The sequence below is a fragment of the Buteo buteo genome, chromosome 2 (genome assembly GCF_964188355.1).
Source record: "Buteo buteo chromosome 2, bButBut1.hap1.1, whole genome shotgun sequence".
NCBI classification, from domain to species: domain Eukaryota; kingdom Metazoa; phylum Chordata; class Aves; order Accipitriformes; family Accipitridae; genus Buteo; species Buteo buteo.
This window is the reverse complement of record NC_134172.1, coordinates 28,641,235-28,660,564: the sequence shown is the minus strand read 5'-3', so window position 1 is coordinate 28,660,564 and position 19,330 is coordinate 28,641,235. Positions and strand designations below refer to the sequence as shown.

Below are 19,330 nucleotides of genomic sequence, written 5' to 3'. Positions count from 1 at the left end.
GATCTGTCCCTTGTAGGTCCCCACGGGCGAGCCGAGGGGCGGCGATGCTCTCTCCCCACTGGAAAAGGGGCTTTTGCAAGACCGTGTACACCTTATCGCACAGTGATTTAAGCTGAAGCGAAAGCTGCCCATCCTGACGCTAGAAAGCAAATATCTCGCCTTAAGCCGCCCTGAATCCTTTCCTGAGAGCAATTAGCGTCGAGAGCTGCACACTCCACAGCCCATCAGTCGCCCGTGTGCGCTCGGCTAATTACACAAATTACGTTTCCGTCAAAGGGAGCCACTAAATATGAGAAAAGGATAAAATGAGGGCCCCGCTCCCCTTCCTCCTGGTAAAAGCCTGCGGCGGCTCCGGCTGAAGGAGGGACTTTGCAGAGGTACTTTTTTTTTTTTCTTTTTTTTAAATCTCTTCTCTACACGATTTAGGGAAAAAGCCGGGTGGCGGAGCCTCCGCGAGCGCTGCCCGGTGCCGGAGGCATGGCTTCGGCCAGGTGGCCGCGGCGATGCCCACGGCCGCGCAGCACTCAGCTGGCGGCACGCACGGAGCGTGGGCCCCTCTCCCAGCAGAAACCCCGGGCTTTCCCCGGCAGCAACCGGCCCGCGGGGCCCCCACGGCGGCGCACGTTCCCGTGGCCCCCCCCCCGCCTCTCCCCGGCAGTCACGGGGTGGGAGGGGGGAGCGGGGAGCCGCGCTGGGAATTCACGGCCGTGTGGGGTGAGGCAGCAGCGGCGAATGTGACAAAGGCGTCGCTTGAAGGATCCCCGAGATAGTAAATTACCCCCTGCCACCCGAGGACGGTGGGGAGAGCGCTGGCAGGGCTGGGAGCGAGGCCTGAAAAGGCACGCTCCTGCCCTGGGGTGCATTTACCTGTCTCTAGTCTTCCTCCCCGCTGCCCTCCCCCTCCTTTCTTCTCCCTCCGCTCCTGCCTGCCATGTTTTGTGCGTGTGCGTGAGTGTGAGTGCGCGTGTTTTCTCCCCAAAGAAAGAAGCCCGGGGTTGCTGTTTTGTAACAGGTTTGGGGGTTGGTAAATGGCTTGCAGTACAATAGACCAGTTTGTTGGGTAAAGCTGCTCCCTGCACGCCGGGGAGGGCTGCGTGGGTGCCGGAGACAGGGCGGTGGGGGCTGCCGCCGGCTGCCCACCCCTGCCCGCTGCCGGCTAGCGGGCCGCCCTGCCGCCGGTGCCCCGCCAGTCCCCGCGTCCTCGCAGCGGCTCTGGGCACCGGCTCCTGCTCATTTCACCCGCAAGGTTTCAGGGATTTTCCGCGACTCTGGGGCTGCTGAAAAGCTTGGCTTTGTCTCTTCTGCTAACTTCCACCCCCTGCAAAAAAGCAGCCCGGCCTTTTCATTTTCTTCAGTTCTTTTCCTCGTTTCCCGCTAGACAAGCATTAGTATTTTTTTTTCAACCTGCATTAAGAGATTCTCCCCTCCCTGAGGTCCCTTCCCTTTGCAGAAAGGCCCGGGCACAAGAGCTGGAGGTCTATTTCCCAGGTCGGTCCACCCACCCTTTTCTTTGAGGAGCTGCCGCGGGGCTGTTTTGTTACGGTAACCTGCAGGGGCCGGGAGGGCTCCGGCGGACAGCGCAGGAACAGCTCCGGGGAGGCGGGATGCTGCCAGGCAGGATGCCGGGCAGGGATGAGAATTCACTCTGCCGGCGCTGGCCGGGCAGCCTGGGCTCCGGCGGCTCTGGCACCGCTCTCCTCTGCGGGCCAGCCGAGTCAGCTCCGCTCGGTTTCACGCCGGTCCCTCTCCCTGCTGAATTTCTCCTCCTCCCGGCTCGGGGTGGTGGTGGGCAGGTCGGGGAGAGCCTGGCACCCCTTCCCGGGAGAGGGTAGCCAGGCCCGGTTAGGCAATGCCCCTCGCCGAGGCTCCCCGTCGCCGTGGCCCCGGCCCCAACGCGCACCCAGGGTCTCCAGCCGCCCGCCCCTCCGTGAGAGCCCCGGGCTGAGGGGGATGCTCCCATCCCCGTACGCATAGGCAGGCGCACCCCGGCGCCTCTCCCCGCCCGGGCGCACCCCCGGGGCTCCGGCGGCGGTCGGAGGGAGCCTGGCTTGTCCGGGCCTCCCCCCTTGCCTCCCCGGGAAAGGGATGGGATGAACTGTCCTTTGTCTGACGCTGGGTTTGGGCTCGGCGGATTGCTGGCTCGGGGCTTTTTTTCTTTTTTTTTTTTTTTCCTCCCCCTCTCTCTTCCCCTCCCTTCCCTTTTCCTGGCGGCCACTTCCATGTGGAGCCGGGGCAGCTCGGGGAGCCGAGAGGAGCCACATTCCTGTGGGTGCAGAGCGGCTCCAGGGCTGAGCCACAGGGCCTGACACACACACACAGACACACAGAGCTGCCTGCAGCCCCAGCTGCCCCAGATCGAGAGCTCCTGACACTGCCCGCACCCCTGGGGCTCTCCCACCCGCAGCAGATCCATCCCTCCACACACATACACACACTGCGCTCGCCCCCGGACGGGGCGCACACCCACACCCCCCATACCCAGACACACACCCACAGAGCTGACTGCCCGCCACCCCCACCTACGGACACGGGGGGAACACCTCCCCCCGCTCCCCCAAAGAGCCCCCCCCGCCCCCGCTGCTCCCTGCCCGGGCACCTCCGCACCACTCGGCGGGGAAGAGCCTCCATCCGGGGGAGGGCTGCCTCCTCGCTAAGCCACCCGGTTTCCCTCCCCCTCCTCCCCGGGGAAGGAAAAAACCACCCCCTCCAACCTGTCACCACGTCAAGGCAGCCCGCTCGTCAGGCATTTCTGTCGCCCTCTCGCCCCCCTCGGTCTCCCCCATAACTTCATGCCCCCGCGGCGCGCGCTGCCTGCGCGGGCCCCCGGGCGCTGCCCGCTCCGCTGTCGGCAGCGCTGTGTCCCCAACGTGCGCCGCACATGTGGCATCGATTAAAGGTTTCTACCACGCGATTTGGCGACTGACAGACTTTAGGTGGCTCGGTCGTGGATCACGGCAAGGAGAGCAATTGCTGCAGGAAAGTCGGGGTTGGGGGGAGAAGCCCCTCTTCTTGCTCTCAGTCATTTGAGCGGTTGCCTGCAGTAACGCAATAACCTGTTTTATAGGTCAGACAAGAGCCGTGAAAATCGGAACGGCGGAGTTTACGTTAAGCCTCCCTTTCTCTCTCTCTTTTTTTTTTTTGTAGGGAGACTCTGTGTTACATCAATTAAATCTTTCTGCTCTTTGTTCGGCGGTGCGTCTGTTCACATGCCATTTGGGAGGATAAGCAATGGTTTATCTGCCAGGAATACAGACCCGATAAACCCCGACACTCCCCCCCCCCCCCCCAGGGTGTCTCTGTGAACACCTTCCAGGGACACGACCTTCAAGGCCGCGGCCAAAACTCCCAGGCCCCCTCGCCTCCTTATTTCCCTTTAGGTGAGCGGGCCCGGCCAGAAGCCGCGACTGATTCAGCACTTGGCAAGGAGGAGCCGGGGGATGGCTCCTCGCTCTCCTCCCGCTGCCGCCTGCCCCTCGGCTTTGCCGGAGAGGTTGCCTAAACCTCAGCCTGGGCTTCGCAGCAGAGCTCAGCGAGCCTCGCCGGGCCGGATCCTGACTTGGCTCCGTGCTCTGCAGCGGCATCGCCTGCCTGACTGCGGAGCTGGCCCTCCATCCCAGGCAATCTTTACAGTCTCCTCGCTGTACACCATATAACGCGTTTTATAGGGCTTTCGCCTCGCGGTATCCACTGAGCTTTCTTTTCCCTTTCTTCGCGTTCTTTGTATTAATTCCCGCGGAGAAAAGCGCGCAGAGGAAGGCTGCGGGCTGCCAGGCGCGGCTGCAGCCGGGGGAGGCCGGCGGGGGCCGGGGCCAGCACCCCTCCTGCCCACGGGGCCAGCCCCGGGCGCTGCGCCCCCCCTCGCACCCGGACCCGCCGGTACCTGCCGGCGGGGCAGCAGCAGCGCTTTGATGATTTGGGCTATTAAAAATCAAGCGGGTTTGTGTATTTCGTGTCCAGGGTTAATAAAAGCTAATCAGGAGTGGAAAGCGACCTAGCCCAATGAGTTAACCTCGCGAGCTGCAGGTAGTCCTGTTAGCCAGGCTCTTTCGGTTAATTAATTACAATTGAGTCGGTTCTGTGATAATTTCCTTAAGGACCCCTGACGACTGGTCCAGCGGGTGCGCGGGAGCGCAAGAGGCCGCGGGCTCCGCAGCCTCGGGCGGAGGGTGCCCGGCCCCGGCGTCCCGCACGCCGCGTCCCGCACCCTCCCCCCGCCCGGTGCCGAGGCTCCCAGGCTTCTTGCCCCAAAGTGGCGCTCCGCCACCTGAGAGGAGGCACACGAGAAGGGCGAGCCCGCTTTTGGGGATGTGGGGGCGAGCCCGGGGCTCCTTCGGGCACCGGGGAGAGACTGCCGGGAAGAGCCGAGCCGAGAGGCGGACGGATGCAGGCGGGAGCCCGCAGCATCGGCCCCTGCCTGCACATCAGGCTCGCACTCGTTGAGATTTGGACACGTAACGCTGCAGACCACTGATTTGCTATTTTCTTAATTCCCGCTCTTCTCATTCCCTATGAATCAAACAGTCTTTTGTCCTTCAGAGTTTGATTTGATCGCTACTGTTCACATTTCACTTTTGTATTTTTCTCTCCCTATACCATTACTCATTGAGTGCCCCGTGAAATTACAATCGTACATTTTCAACTCAGCAACCCATTTGCAGTGCAAAAATAGGGTCTAAATAATGGCTGAATTAGCCCTACTGGACAGTTTCAGATGTAACACTCTGTAATAATTATATTGCAGGCTGGATTAGGATGCTATTATCATAATCTGGACGTTTACAATTATCTGTAATTTGCAAAGATGCGCCAGGTCTTGATTACAGCAGTTTTTTTTTATCAAGCTAACCATCACTAAACAGTGACAGTAATAACAGCTAATTTTGCTGGCAATATAAGAGGTGCTGGGGTGTGCAAACAATTTCACACCTGGATGTGCTCACTCAACCAAGAATATAGAGAAAGAGCTTCTGCCCTGAGACTCAGAAAAATATTCTCCACTGCTTCTGTTCAGTGTAGATTTCTAGACCCCGATCCTTGCTTAGCAGATTTTCACAGGGGGTAAGTTTTGGGGCTCGCTCGGGTTGGGGCTCGGCTTGTGACCGCTTCGCGCCTTCCCCTTCGAGACACGCTCCGTCCTTGCTCGTTCCCCCGCTTTCGCGGTCACTCTTGCGCCGGTGGTCTCCCCCTCCCGGTGCCGCCGGGGGCGGCGGGCGGCGCGGGGCGGCGGGGGCCCCGCCGGGCTACCGGAGGGGCGGCGCGGGGTTCGGCGGAGAAACCCTGAGAGCCCCGGGGCCGGCCCCGGGGCCAGCCCCGGCCGCCCGGCCCCGCGGCGGGGCGGCGACAGCGCGCCTTTCCGCGGCGCCCACCCCGGCGGCCCCGGGGCGGCGGAGCCCGGCGGCGGCAGGTTTGGGGGCTGGCGTGGGGAGCTGCCGCCGCTCCATCCATAGATGACGCTGTTTCACGAGAGTCTCCCGGGGCGGCCGCCGCGCGAGTGGGAGCCGGCGCTGCCGCTGTTGCCGTCCATTCGCTCCCACCCCGCTGCCGGAGAGGCCTGCCTCTCCCACCTTCTCCCACCCGCTTGAGCTACCGCGCTTTTTTTATCATTACCGTTCGCTCGCTCGCTTGCTTGCTTCTCGCCTGGCCTTTATTTAAGCCCACCCGAGACATCACTCGTGGGGGAGGAGGGCACGGCGCACGGAGAGCCCTTCCGCGCCGCCACCCACGCGGGCACCGGCGAGGCGTGCGGGCGAGGGCGAGCCCCCCGAAAGCCCACGAGAAGCAGCGAGCCCCCTTCTCCCACCCCCCCCCCCGGGCCCGCCAGCGGGGGCGGGGAGGGGGGACGCACACCCCGTCCGCCGCCGTCTCCACTCGGGGGCTGCAGCGAAAGGGTTAAGGCGGCTGCGGGGGCCGTGGGGGCCGGGACCCGCCAGGCTGGGCTCGGCCGGGCCGGGCCGGGCCGGGGTCCCCGGGCTGCGGGGCTCGCTCCCCGGGGCATCCGCCGCCTCTCTGCGGGGGCGAGGGTGAGCCCGCACGGGGGCAAGCTTTGGGGGGCGGGGGGGGTAAAGCAGGGTTTTCTGAGAGATGCGCGCACACACACACGCACGCAAATGCTGTTGGTTTAAATGTATGGTAGCTTTCTCTCCAGTGTCATTTGAATAATTCAGTGAGCCCCACTACCAGCTGTACTTCTGAAGCCTCTTCCATTCTTTTCAGCATTATAATTTTGGTTAATTTTCAATTTTAGGCCCTACGTCTCTGCAATTTGTGTATGAATAACAGAATAATTTTCCTCTTTTGTTTCGCCTTTCCTGTTCCTGAATCTAAATAAAGATGGCTTTTTAGTATTAAAAGTGGAAGAAAATTACAGGTAATTATCTTTGACGGTAAAAACGCTGTAATCAGCGGGCTACATGAAAAATTACTCTAATTATGGCTGCATTTAAGAGAATGGAAAAAAACCTTCTTGTGGATAAAAACCTTAAATTGTCCCCAATGTCTGCTTCAAATTGGATGGCACTGCAGCTGGAGGCTTTGTTCAGAATTGATCCTGGGGAGCTCTGAACCCAAAGTTTCACAGTGGGAAGGGGAAAAAAAGAAAAGAAAACATTTTTCCTAATGTAACAATACGAATGGTAGAAAATGACAAGACTGATCGGTTTTAAACCACTCTGAAGACTGACTGAGCGTGGAAGTTGCTCAAAAAAAAACAAAAAAACACCCCCCAAAAAACTGGTATGTTGGTAAGTAGTCTTTGCTTTGTGTCTAATTATAGTGACTGTCCTTTTGCACGACTGTATGTAGCTGTCATTATATGGAGCACTCTGAGGATCTCTATTGACTTCTGATAAATGGCTCAGTGGTTTCAAGGTTCATAATTTGAAGGATGCCCAGGTCTCTAGCCATTAATTCTCGCAGTATGGGGCACCCAGCTTGGATGAGGAAAGGGCTTTTCATTGTCAGTAGTTGCTGTGCTTTCCACAAGCCGGTGAGGCTGGAGCTGGCTGGACAGCGTGTTGTGTGCCTGGGCACCTCTCAGGGCTTTGCAAAACATTCCTCAGCTTGCATTGTCTGCTCTTTAAAAACAAAGGAGGGCGCCTCCTTTCTTAATAATTTGGAGCCTCCAACCTTGGGGAAGAAAGGCAGGGCTCTGGGCTTTGCCTCGGCGAGAAAGCTCAGCTCAGCTGAGCAGCGGAGCAGCGAAGTCGCAGCAGAAATGGCCGGGTGATGGGGAACTTCTAGGCTTATCTTTGCGGTCTCGAGGTCTCCTGTCTTAGCCGTAGCCTTAAACCCGACCAAACCACCAGCTGCTGCCCCCCAACCTTCCCCCCACCCCCCAGCTTTTCTGTCTTTGCTCGCAGATGCATGTGCAGGTAGCGGTGTCTGTGCGCGCAGGCGAGCGGGGGGACAGCGTCCAGCTGCCTGGGCTGAACTGGGGGGGCAGGTCGGGGGAGGTGGGCATCCGCTACGGCGGAGAGAAAGAGGAGCCAGGCGGGCGTTTTGTGGCTTTTACTCTATATATGAAAGAAGACAAAAACATACAAAGTATATGTACAACTAAAATTCAACAATATATACAGAAAGGTTGCTCGGGGGAAAGGTCCCTCTCGCTCGGGGTGGGGGGAACTGCCGTCAGGCAGCGCGGAACCTTCCTTCCCCGGACCGCGGCGGCCGGTGCTGCCGCCGATCCCTCGCTCTGTCTTTCCTGCTCGTCTCCGGGAGGCTGTCCGGCTGTGTGCGGGTGTGTGCGGGTGCGGGGGCTTTTCGCGGGAGAGACGGTGGTTTCTTCTGAGCCGCAGCCCATTGCATTTTGAGAAAGCATGCAGGTTTTGCTTCGTGGTAATGTTCTAATCTTACAGTATATTTTCTTTTTTTTCAACCAGTTCTCCTTTTTTTTCCCCTCTTCATTGTTTTTTTTTTTTTTAAATCCCTTCTTCTCTCTTTTAATTTATTTTTTTTTTTCCCCAGTCCGGATTTGGTGAATAAAAATGAAGGAGCTTTGACTAGTCTCTCTTTCATCATGTAATGTCTTTAGCTCATTAAACAAGTAAAAACGGCTGCCATGGTACATTCAGGTTCTTCTTGTGGGCAAAGTCTGTAAAAAGTTTGTTTTGACGTATACTCCACAGAGAAAGAGGCTGGTGCCTTGGAGTCCAAAGGAAAATATCCTAAAGAGAAGTGTCTTCTGTGCGCCAGAATGAAAATTGTGTCTTTCTGTTCAAGATCAATTGCTGAGGTTACTTAAAAAAAAAAAATAAAATAAAATAAAGCCACTCTGTCTCTTTGCCGCATCTACAAGTTCACACAGAGCCTGTTAGCTGGCACGGCTTGGCAAAGCAGGGGAACTTCTTGCCATGTCGAGACGAGGCGTTCTTGGGAGATTATTTCTCTTGGACAATTCACATCATTTGTGGTCTCTGCATTGTGTCTTGATGTGGAGAAGAATACCAGTGAGAATAGCCAGGCATGTAGCTGTTGGGAGGCATATTGACTCCCTTGGCAGAAGCTGAAACGTCCCAGACTGGAGGCAGAGCCGGAGAGCGAGGGGAGAGGGCGGCGGAGCCGGGCAGCGGGTCGCTCTCGTGGGGGTTGCTGCCCTGCTTCAGCAGCTTCTTGAATTTGGAGCGCTTGTTCTGAAACCAGATCTTCACCTGTAAACCAAAACGCAGCAGGTATTAGGCTGCCGTCAGCACCCAGAGCACAGCAGGGGACACCCCGGGGAGGCCCGGCTTTTCTCTGGAGAAGGTCTTGAGAGCCCACGCCAGTCGGGTGTGGAGCTGGGGAAGGGGGAGAGGAGAATGAGGATGAGCTACTGCTACTCTCGGGCTCCGGGTGCAGCTGGAGATAACGGGAGAGGCAGAGCGGAGCTGGAAAGCGAGAGGGGTGCAGGGTTTAAGCTGGAACGCTATTTTCCCTGGGCAGGCCAGACTGATCAAACTGCGACAGAGTAGGGTGCTCTGAGCTCTCCCGCTTTAACACCTCATTCAGAATTTTGGAGGTCATTTGATCGTTTGGGCAAACTGTTGTCAAACACGGGCAATCATATGATTTTGTGCCAGGAGACAGGAGCCAATAGACAAAGGGCACTTACAAAGAAATCGCGCATCCAAAAACATGCACGACCAAGTGGTCCTTGCTGATGTGATGGGGAAGGAGGCACAATGGAACCAGGATCGTGGCTTTCTTTTCAAAGTTGTTTTTAAAGAAAGGAAAATTCTCTTTTCTCGGCGAGTAATGGGCTATTCAGATCGCTTTGGGTCTCATCCTGCTCCTAATCCAGCAGAACTCCCAAGGAGGGAGCCTACACTCGATGAGGTGTGCAAGGATCGGGCCCACTCCGGCAGATCAGCATTATTATGGAAATTATATATATGCAAGACATATAGACACACATGTTCCTTAAAATCAAGCAAACAAAGAAAACACCTCCCATACGTGTATTTGACCTTGCAAACTTCGCAGCCGTAATGTTAGGGCATAAGCAGGGGTGCTTGTCGAGCTGCATGCCCAGGATCGGGCCCCTGAAAAAACTAGGCGTGCGAGAGAAAGCGAGACAGCAGTGAGACAGAGTGTGCATGCTAAGGATACTAAAATTGCATTTGTAAAACTATCAGGTCTATTCCCGTGATTAATGTTTGTTGAGTATTTAAAAATCGCTGGCTGGAAGCGACTGCTATCAATGACAATGATAAAATCCTGCAGTCATTTGTTAAGCTCATAAATTCACATGATTACATTTTACCCGAATTGATCCCATCTATCCATGCACTTCTCCACAAACCCCAGCCTGGGAAGCCTGTAACGCCTCATGTGTCTTTCAAGCTTAAATTAGCAGAATGGCACAGCTACTCCAACCACACTTAACTATGGCTTAACCTGCTATAATTTTGTACACGGCTGTCTTTGATCTTCAGATCTATTATCACCTTTCGTACATTTTGCCCAAGGGTAACCACTGCATTTGCGTTAGTCATCCAGGGTGAATTAACTATTGATTTTACAGGTATTTCCTAACATGTTCCTGCTTCCCCACTACCTATAGCTCGCTACGAGGCAGCTTTGCTTTTAGCTCTACCTCGGGCCCAGCGACTCCTTGCCTTTGTTTTGTTCTCCTTTTCACAGCTGGGCAACTGCATCTCGGTGCTGGAATTATCCAAAAAACAGAAGCAATTTTAAAATGTTATGTGTGGCATCAAAAGGGAGCATTTGCTCGCCAGGCGGCTGAGGGAAGGGCGCGTTCAGCTCCTTCTGCGGTAGACCGGTCTCTCTGTCGTGCATTAGATAAGTCCTATCACGTATAGATGGGGACCGTGTGCGTTACCTTTTCGAGCGTTCCCGTACAGAGGCCAGAACGTTTAGGGAGCACCGTACTTTGCTTGGCCTTTATTGCTCGAGCAGGATTTCAGTGATTTGGGATTCCCAGTAATTACCTGTGTCTGGGTAAGTCCTAATGAAGCTGCCAGTTCAGCTCTCTCTGGAAGTGCCAGGTACTGAGTCTGCTGGAAGCGATGATTTAAAGCCTGGAGTTGTAGACTAGAGTAAATGGTTCGAGGCTTCCGAATCTTTTTCCCTTTTCCATTGAATCTGATTTCACCGTTTTCAATCACCGTGGTTTTTTGCTGATCTGCAAGCAAAACGAGGCAGCTGAAACATCACCCTCCTTAGCTATTTAACGCGCGTGTTTTGGCTGCCACGAATCCTAAAAACCCGGCAGCCGGCCCCGACGCCCCTTCGACAGCATCGCGCACAAACAGGCTCCGGCTCCTTAAAGGTACGCTGCGACGCAGGCTGCTGCTTGGGAGCTACCAGGAGGAAAAAAAAAAAAAAAACCAAACAAAAAAACCCAACACAACTGTCCGGGCATAGTGGGCACGCCGCCTTCCCCCCGGGGGAGATAAAAAAAATAAAATAAAATAAAATTAAAATGAAGTGCAGCGCTGGCTTCGTGAAGGGATGCCTGGTTCCAGGTCCATCCAGGTTTTACCCAGCTAATTGACTTCGCGTCGCCAGTTCGGTGGTCCGTGAATCACCGGTCCGAGACTTTTAACAATGCTTCCCCCCCCGCCCCCCCCCGCCGTGCCCCTCCGGATGAATACGTACAAAATGAGCGGCTCCCTGCAAAAAAATACATAAATCAGACGGCCCCCGAGCGGAATGCGACCCGCTCGCCTGGAAACTTTCACTCCTCAGGTGTTAGCAGGAATTTTGCCCAAAGCCGGTCCCGCCGTAACAAAGGAGCGCCGAGCGCAGCCCCCTGCCCGCCGGCCGCGGGGCGAGCGGGGAGGCGCCGGTGCCCAGCGCCGCGGTACCGCCGGCAGCCGCCGCCGCCGCCGCCGGCCGGCCGGGGCGGGGGGGGAGCGCGGCGGCCCCGCCGCCCGGTACGGCGGCAGCAGGCCCGCGGAGGGGCCGCGGAAGCCAGCAACCCCCCCCCTCCTCTCCCCGGCGGGCCGCGCAGCCCAGGGCCGGCATCGCCCTGGGCAGGAGCGGGGGCCGCGGCGGGGGTCGTTACGCAGCTGCCCCGGGGGTGGCCGGGGACGGAGGGGCGGGGGTCGGGGAGAAAGAAGCTGGCGGCGGGTCGGGGAAGCGGGTGCCGGCTCACCTGCGTCGTCCGCCCGCGTCTGGCTGGCCGCGCTGCTGTTGTGGTAGGACTGGAGGTACGGGCTGTGCTGCGAGTGGCTCACGTAGGGGTAGGCGGCCAGCGAGCGGTGGTTGTAGGAGCCGGCGCTGCCGGAGTAGGGCGAGCTGTGGTGGTGATGCTGGTGGTGCGGGTGCGAGCCGGCGGCGGAGTGCAGGCAGTGCAGCGGGTAGTGGGCGCCGGCCATGGCCGGCGAGCTCTGCTGGGAGTGGGGCGGCGGCGGCGGCTGCGGCGGCGGCGGCTGCTGCTGCCCGAACTCCATGAAGGCGGATTTGGAGGAGTCTTGCGCGTCCAGCCCGTCAGCCATCGTAGTCATGGTCATCATCAAAGTTTGGGAGGGAGAGCGCGGCGCTCCCCGGCTCGCCCCCCGCGCTCTGCCTCCTCTCTGCCCAGCCACCGCCGCTCCCCTTACCCGCCGCGGCACCGCTGGAGAGGCGGCGGTGATTTAATTTAATTTCTTTTCTTTTTTTTTTTTTTTCTTTTCCGCCTTTTTTTTTTCCTTCCCCCCCCCCTCCTCTCCAAGGAGCCGTTGTGCGAGGGGCCTCGTTCACTGAGGGAGGGGAGGAAGGGGAGGGCGGTGTGCGGGGTGTGTGGAGGGGGAGGGCGGGCTACTCCCGGCGCTTTTTTGCGCCGCTCTTTTCCTTCATCCCCCCCACCCCCCCTCCGGCGCGTGGGGTGGGTTTTTTTCTTTTTTTTTTCCTTTTTTTTTTCTTTTTTTTTTTTTGGAGAGGAGGGGGGGAGGGCCGGGCGTTGAGGGGGGGGGGGGGTTTAAGGTGGGAGCCGGGAAAGTTGGGGCTCCGGCGCTTCGACTTGAAGGGCAGGGACGCGCACAAGTCGAATGGTTCGTCTCCGGAGGGCAGCGCCTCCCTCATTGGTCACTCAGCCCCCTGACGTCACCGCCCCGCCGCGCCGGCAGCGCGCGCGCTGCCCGCTCCCGCCCCCCTCCTCTTCTCCCCCCCCCAACAACCTTTTTTCCCCACCCGCGCGCGGGGCGCGAAGCGCGCGTTGCGCGCTTCGCGCCCCGCGCGCGGGTGGGGAAAAAAGGAGCGCCTGCCCCCATCCCCCCCCCCCCAAAACCACGCATCCCCCACACCGCACGACCCCCCTCCATATCTCCCCCCCCTCCCCCTCCGCGCTGCTTTGCGCGGTATTTTCGCCGCGGCGAAGCGACGCGCAGCGCATTTTTTCGCCGCTGAAAGCGGCGGCGGCGGCGGCAGCTCCCCGTAATCGCTTTCAAATATATGCAAATGGCTACGTGCGGTTGGCGGTTTTGGCAAAAGCTTGATTAGGATATAAACGACCCAAGGAAAAAAAAAAGTGCCTGCGCCCTAAATTTGTCTTTAGATTACAATTCCAGTTGATTTTATTTTATTGTCAACATTGTTAATGATAAAAATAGAGTCGTTTTACAGTTATTTTTACTTTCTGGAAGGAGGCAATTAGACTTCTAATCAGGAATACACAAAAATCTCCCATGATTAACTGCAGTACTTTGTTCAAATTGCTGCTATAAAATTCAGAACAATTTGCCTGTAATGATTATGGACTGGGTTTATTTTGGGAGGTGGAATAAAAGTGGATATAGCATAAATTATCCTCTAATTATACACCAGTGTCGCCTCAATTATCCTCTTATCAAAATGGTTGTCTAACTGCCGCATTTAGTTTCAATTCTCTCCTTTTTTCTATAAAAAGAACTTCATACCTTGTTATTATTAATCCATTTATTATTTGCAAGGGGATTTATATCCGAACATCCAGGTGGTATTACCACTTCTCTTTCAAAGATGGACTAGGGAAAGACATTAAGTTTGATCCAGCGCGGCGGAGGATCTCTCTCTCTCTCCCCTCTCCTCTCTCTCCCCTCTCTCTCTCTCGCTCCCTCTCTCTTTTTTTTTCCCCCCCCTTTCCCTCGCTTAAATCTCCTCGCGTCCAGCTAAGCATGAACTCCAGAGGCAGACCCCACCGGAGAGGACTGAGGTAGGAAGGACCCGACGGAACTCGCTAAGCCTAGAGAAATCCCAAAGTTGCTTTAGATGGGGAAACGGGCTGGAGGCTTCGGGCTTTGAAAACCAACACCGGCACCAGCAGCCGCCGCTTGCCAAACCTCGCACAGCCCAGAGACATCCCCAGACCGAGCACGGGTCCTGACACTGCCTCTCACACCGACATTGCCTGAGGATTGGTTTCTAGATTTTGCAGATTTTTTTTTTTTTTAACGCGTCGCTTTTGGAAACATTTAGAGGGTTTTTATTTTTCTTTTTGGGACCCCCCCCCTTTTCCCTTTCTTCACTGATTTGGGGGGTTTGTTTCTCCACAGCCCGGTCATTAGCTCTGGGAAGCCGGGGGATGCGAGCCCCCTGTTTGCATACCGCACCGTCCGGGGGGGGGTCGGAGGGAAGGGGGGTGCGAAGCGATGCTCGACCGGTGGCAGGGGATAACCCGCAGTCTGTCGGCGCTTAGAGTTCAGCTGGCTTATGTCAGGGGGGTTTGGAGCGGGTGTCTTTTTTCCTGGGCGGCTGGGCTGTTTTGTGCCCCCTTACCCACCCTCTCATCGTTGTTCCACTTCTTGAGCCCTTGGAGTCGGTTCAGTAACTCTGAATGCGGTTGTAAGTGTCTTGCCTTGTTCTCCTGCTTTTAACAAGAGTTCCACTTTAACACGCGAAAGGGTAACCCGAGACAGGCGTTTACAAACCTACGATGAATAAAAATATAGAGAAAGGGGAAGAGAGGGGAAGGAATTCCTACTGCGACTCTTTATTCATAGGCGTAGGTCATGGACTCAGTAGGAACAGGTACATTTGGCAGTTTTATTGCTTTCTACCCTCCAGCTTGCTGTTAACATCATGAAGGCGTTTTTTCGCAGGTGCACATACTAGCATTTTCTCCAGCAGCAAAAGCGTGCATAACAAAAGGTGTCAGAAAGCGGGCTGGGGAGCGTTTGCAACACGGTGCTTTCTTATTTCGAAATAATTCCTGCCGCGTAATGGATGCTAACCCGGGAATGGGGGAGAGTTGGGCAGGAGAGGAGACACCTACATGCCGCCTCGGCGAAGGGAATAAGGCGTCTGAGTCAGGCAGCGCGAAACAAAAAAAGGAGAAGAAGAGAAGGCAGGGAGAGTCTGCAGGAGCCGCTCCCTTCGATAGGCAGCAAACGGAGTTACATGTGTATCCCTCGCTCAGCCTCGCTGAGGGACGAACTGCGGCGGGGCGAGCGGGTGTCGCACCCGCGGGCAGGCGGTGACTCGGAGGGGGGGCGGGGGGGGCGGCCCCGCCGGGGGGGGGGGCAGCCCCCGCCGAGCCGTCGGTGGGCGCCGGCGGGAGGGAAGCGCTGGGCACCCGGGGCGGCTCTTCCCCGCGGTGCTCAGGCATCCTCGTCTGTCGTCAGGACAGTTGACTCCATCCAGCCTCACACCGATAATTTTCCCCAATTTAATTAGGCAAATCTCTCGGTATGGAGCTGCCGGTGATTGGTCGATGTTAATGACTCGGTTGCAAGGAGTCACGCTGCTTGTCAATATTTATTGTTTTCTTTTCTTCTCCCCCCCCCCCCGCTCCCCATCCCCCTTTTCCCCGTGGCCTCTGGCACGAAGGATCCGCGCCTGCGGGGAGGGGGAGCGCGGCGTGGCCGGGGCACGGCGGGTGGCGGGGCCGGGCTGCGCGGCACGGCTTGGCACGGCCCGGTTGGCCCGGCACGGCCTGGCCCGGCCCGACCTGGCATGTCTTGGCACGGTTCGGCACGGCGCGGGTCCGCTGCCTGCCCGATGGAGCTGCTCCGCGCACCGTTGCCCCGCGGCCCTGCTCCCCCCCGCCGTTATCCGCACCGGGGGGGGGGAGGGCAAAGGGCTCCGGGGGTCGAGGCGGGGCAATAGGGCCCCGAGCTTCTTCTCCGAGGGGCAGGCAGGCCCCGGGCCCCGCGCTCTGGCGGGGGGTGCCGGGCCAGCCGGGAGGTGCCTGCCCGCCGGGACACCGCGGTGCCGGGCTCCGGTCCTCCCGTGCTCCGGCTTGCGTGCAGCCGAGCTCCGTTACCGGCCTCCTTCTGAAGAAATGAGACCTGAGTCAATAGCTCTGGACGCACCGGAGCAGTGGGGTGCTCGTTTCCCGGGTGGGTGACTCGTGAAAAAGGGGGGGGGGGGGGGCGGACACCCCGCACCTCCTAGTCTCCTAGCACTGAAGTGCCTCTGAAAGCGGGCAGGCAGCAGTCACGAGTGGGGCGCGGAGCTGCGGGGGCGGCAGCCCACGGGGGGAGCTGCCTGGCCTCGACCCAGCTCCCCGGGAACTGCGCGGGGCCGGGCGGGCCAGCAGCCGGGCCGGCTGGGGCAAGGTGCGAGTTAGGGGGGCGGCTGGGGACCCCCTGCGCCGCCGCCCGGGGGGAACCTGTCCCTCCCCGGGGAAAGGCAGCAGGAGCTCATCGGCTGTGACACCCCCCACCCCCGTCTGGCTTCTCCGCTCCTTCCGCGGCCAAACCCGAGCTCCCGGAGAAGGAGGCTGCAGCCCTGGCCGAGGGCGATAGGGATGCGCGTTGCTCCGCGCCCTGCCCGCTCCGCACCGCGGGCAACGCCGCGCCCTGCCCGCGCATCCCCGGCCGGGCTTCTCCTCCCCTCCCTCACCCCCCGGTTGAATCTTCCCTGGGGGTGCGCTCCGCCAGTCACCCTCGCTCCCCTGGAGGCCAGGGAGGCCTTTGCACCCCGAGCAGGATTAGGGCCAGTCCCGCTCCTCCCCCTGGCTGGCCGAGAGCCGCGGGGGCAGCGCGGCCTTCCCGCCCCCCGGCCCCCCCGGTGCTCCTCCGCTCCGCTGCCGCGGTGACGGGCGGAGGCGGTGGCACCGCGCACCGGGATCCCTGTGCCCCAGGACTGGGTGACTTCGTGCTACCGGTCCTCCGTGTCACCTTCAGCCACGTCGCTTTATTGACGTTTGCGGGTTATACTTCCAAAAGACCAAAGCTCGTGTACGTGGTTTAAAGTCACATTTGTGAGTTGAAAGATGTCACACGACAGACACAACAGTTAGAAGGAGCTGACGAACAACAGGAAACGGGGTTCTATTTTTAGGGTATAATAGGAAGTTAATGTAAGCGGCCAGAGGCTTCCTATATGCCTCCGAGCACCTTCTGTTCCATTCATTCATTCATTCATTCATGCGTTCAACAATAACAACAAGGGAAAACAAACATTCCCGTTCCGTTTCTCACCCCCTCCTTCCCGGGAAGTCCTGCTCCGGGTTTGCACGGGTGGGCTCTGCGAGCGGAGTCCCTCTTTCTGGCTGTTCAGCTTGTTTGTTGGTGGGGGGGTGATAGCTGATGGCGTTCCTCGGGCCAGGATGCCCCAAGATGCTCTCCTGGGGGGGGCCTGCCCGCAGAAGGAGCGAGCAGGGGCTGAGGGCAACTTCCTGGGAGTATGTAGCCCCCTCCCCAATTCACACCAGAGTCCGGGAGAGTTTTTTCTGTCCCACCCCGGGCAGGGTGGCTGGGAAGGTCCGAGGGAAGCTTGTTTCAGGAATTAAGTTAGTGCGTGTGTTTTGACGCGGGAAGCCCATGGACATGCATGAAGCGGATCTTGCAACAGGATTTTTAGAAAGGGCAGAGAAATGTTGCGGGGGGGGGCGGTTAGTGCGGGATCCCCCGTTTTTTCGGCAACAGAAGGGAATCCACAAAGCAATGGAAAGGTGCTCGGGAGAGAGTGGGGGGTCTCCTGCAGAGTGGTGGGGAGAAATCTCGAGAGAAGCGGAAAGCCGGAGCATATTCCCGCTGGCGGCGATCCGCTCCAGATGCATTTTTGCAGAGAGGCTCCCTCCGCAGAGGCACGGGACTCTCCCCGGCTGGAGCGCGGCTTCGGCGGCCGCCAAACCTGCGCCCCCGCCCCGCGCGGCCATGGCGTTCCGCGGGTGTCCGCGGCCGCACCGCGCGGGTGTGCAAGGCGGCTGCCCGGCTCGGCACGGCTCGGTACGGCTCGGCTTGGCACGGCAGCCGCCGTCCTGGCCTGGCAGCGCGGCTCTGCCCGCGTTATTTACAGCTCCCAGAGAAGCTACAACGGAATATCTCGCCTTGCATCTGCGGATGGCATTTTTTTTTCCCCGGTCTCTCAAGCCTGTTTACCCCAAAACACATGGCCTCCTTTCTTTCTGCCAGCATGTCATATTGCCATCGTCTTAATAGCAGCTGAGTGGTGAGCAAAGGCTCCCGCAAAAGGAGGTCACCTCCTCAAGCTGGAAGCGAGCCATTTTAAGGAGAGACTGGGGAATTTGAGCGCTGCCAGTCCGAGAGCAAGAGCGGAGCGGAGGCTCCTCTGGATTTCAACCCACTAACATTATAACAGACAGGCAGGCGTCAATGGCTTTCCATACCGCGAGTGTGAAGGAAGTGGCAGGGAGGCGGAGGGGGGGGTAAACCCCAGCCCAGCCTCGCAGATGGATCACACACGCCGCTCTCTATATTGTAGCCTGGGTCAAAATAATAGGAGGCAGAAGGGGAAAGATCCAGAGGGAACCAGCCACTGTCTCTTGTACAGATTTGTAGCGAAGCCTTCGCTGTAATTAAAACCTTACAGCCAGATTCATTCAATGTGTGGCTCCGCAGAGGGTCGGGGGCTGGGGCTTTCTGTTTGGTTAATGTTTTGTCGCGTTGTTGTCGTTGGCTGTTTTCCCTGGTGGGGGGTGTGTGTAGGGGTGGGGGGGTGGGCTTGGGTATCTGCTTTAGAATGGATTTAGGCTTCAGGCGAGTGGCTGCCCGGCTCTCCCCGCACCTGGGCAGGTGTGCATCCACACCGCCTTCACCCAAACGGCGGGGACAGGTCTCCTCCGCTCTGCCCACACGGCGAGCCTGGCCCCGGCATGCGGGATCCCCGTAAGGAGTCTGGGCGGGCGGGTTTGCCCTCCTCGCCCCTCCGCTGGGAGCCTGACGTGGGAGCGGCGTGGGGGGACCTTCCCCTCCGTGGGTGAGGGGCAGCCTCCCCGAATGCAGCCGCAGGTTCGCAGACCTCCGCCTGTGAGGCTTTCACTTGGCAGGCTTCCCCGCCTGCGCGGGTGCTGCAGAAATAGAGATGTTGGTTTTAGCGGGGACTTTTGTTGTTTTGTTTTCTTTTCAAATGAAAGAAAAAACAACAACAATTAAAAAAACCCTTCTTCTGGCAGAAGAAGAAGACGCCGTCCAATTAAAAAAAAAAAAAAGGAAAAAGAAAAAGAAAACCACCGCTCTCAAGTGCCCATCTTGGAAGGGCTCAGAGGCGAATGGAAACTCGAGGCTCTTTTAAGTCAGCAGAGAGGCTGCAATTTCTCCTGCGGTAGCGGCCAGTTTCTCCCCCGAGCCAAGCGCCGCGCCGAGCCCTCCCTGGCCCAGCCGCGCCGGGTCGAGCCGCGTCTCCCCACGGCCACTCGGGTCCTGTCCCGGTGACACCCGCGGGGAACATGTCACCCCGGCTGCGCTCGGGAAGCCCGGCGAGCGAAAGCAGAGGCTTTAACTGCGGCGAACGGGCGCGATGTCCTCTCCTTTCAGTCTGCTTCGCCTTCGTTTATTTTTAGTACACTTCAAATGCCTACACATTTCCCTTGTTGAGATCAGTGCAATTATTTACTCTACCTTTAGGGATGCATTTACCCAAGCATTGAATGGAAATGTAGTAAACACTGCGCAAAGTCAATGCAGTTATTGAGGTTTATTTAATAGGAAAAGAAGTAAATATCTCGGCTTTACTTGTTTCTTCA

At 58.1% G+C, this 19,330-nt stretch overlaps 1 protein-coding gene across 1 annotated transcript; it reads right to left on the bottom strand.

The window, feature by feature from the left end:
- Positions 1-7,497: 7,497 nt before the first annotated feature.
- DLX6 (distal-less homeobox 6) lies at positions 7,498-12,491 on the bottom strand. The gene is made up of 3 exons (XM_075022474.1): positions 11,597-12,491; positions 10,428-10,621; positions 7,498-8,648 (listed from the first exon to the last, which is right to left on the bottom strand). Exons 1-3 carry the CDS (start codon positions 11,955-11,957, stop codon positions 8,397-8,399), a joined length of 807 nt encoding a protein of 268 aa, XP_074878575.1. The 5' UTR covers positions 11,958-12,491; the 3' UTR covers positions 7,498-8,396.
- Between the last annotated feature and the right edge of the window lie 6,839 nt (positions 12,492-19,330).

Bases quoted from the DNA above. Each gene is read 5' to 3' on its own strand.
- DLX6 (XM_075022474.1), bottom strand. From the start codon at position 11,957: ATGATGACCATGACTACGATGGCTGACGGGCTGGACGCGCAAGACTCC. The intron at 10,622-11,596 runs GTGAGCCGGCAC...TTTTGCTTGCAG, and splicing joins GACGCGGGCGGACGACGCAG to ATCAGCAAAAAACCACGGTG. The intron at 8,649-10,427 runs GTAATTACTGGG...TTTGGTTTACAG, and splicing joins TAGGACTTACCCAGACACAG to GTGAAGATCTGGTTTCAGAA.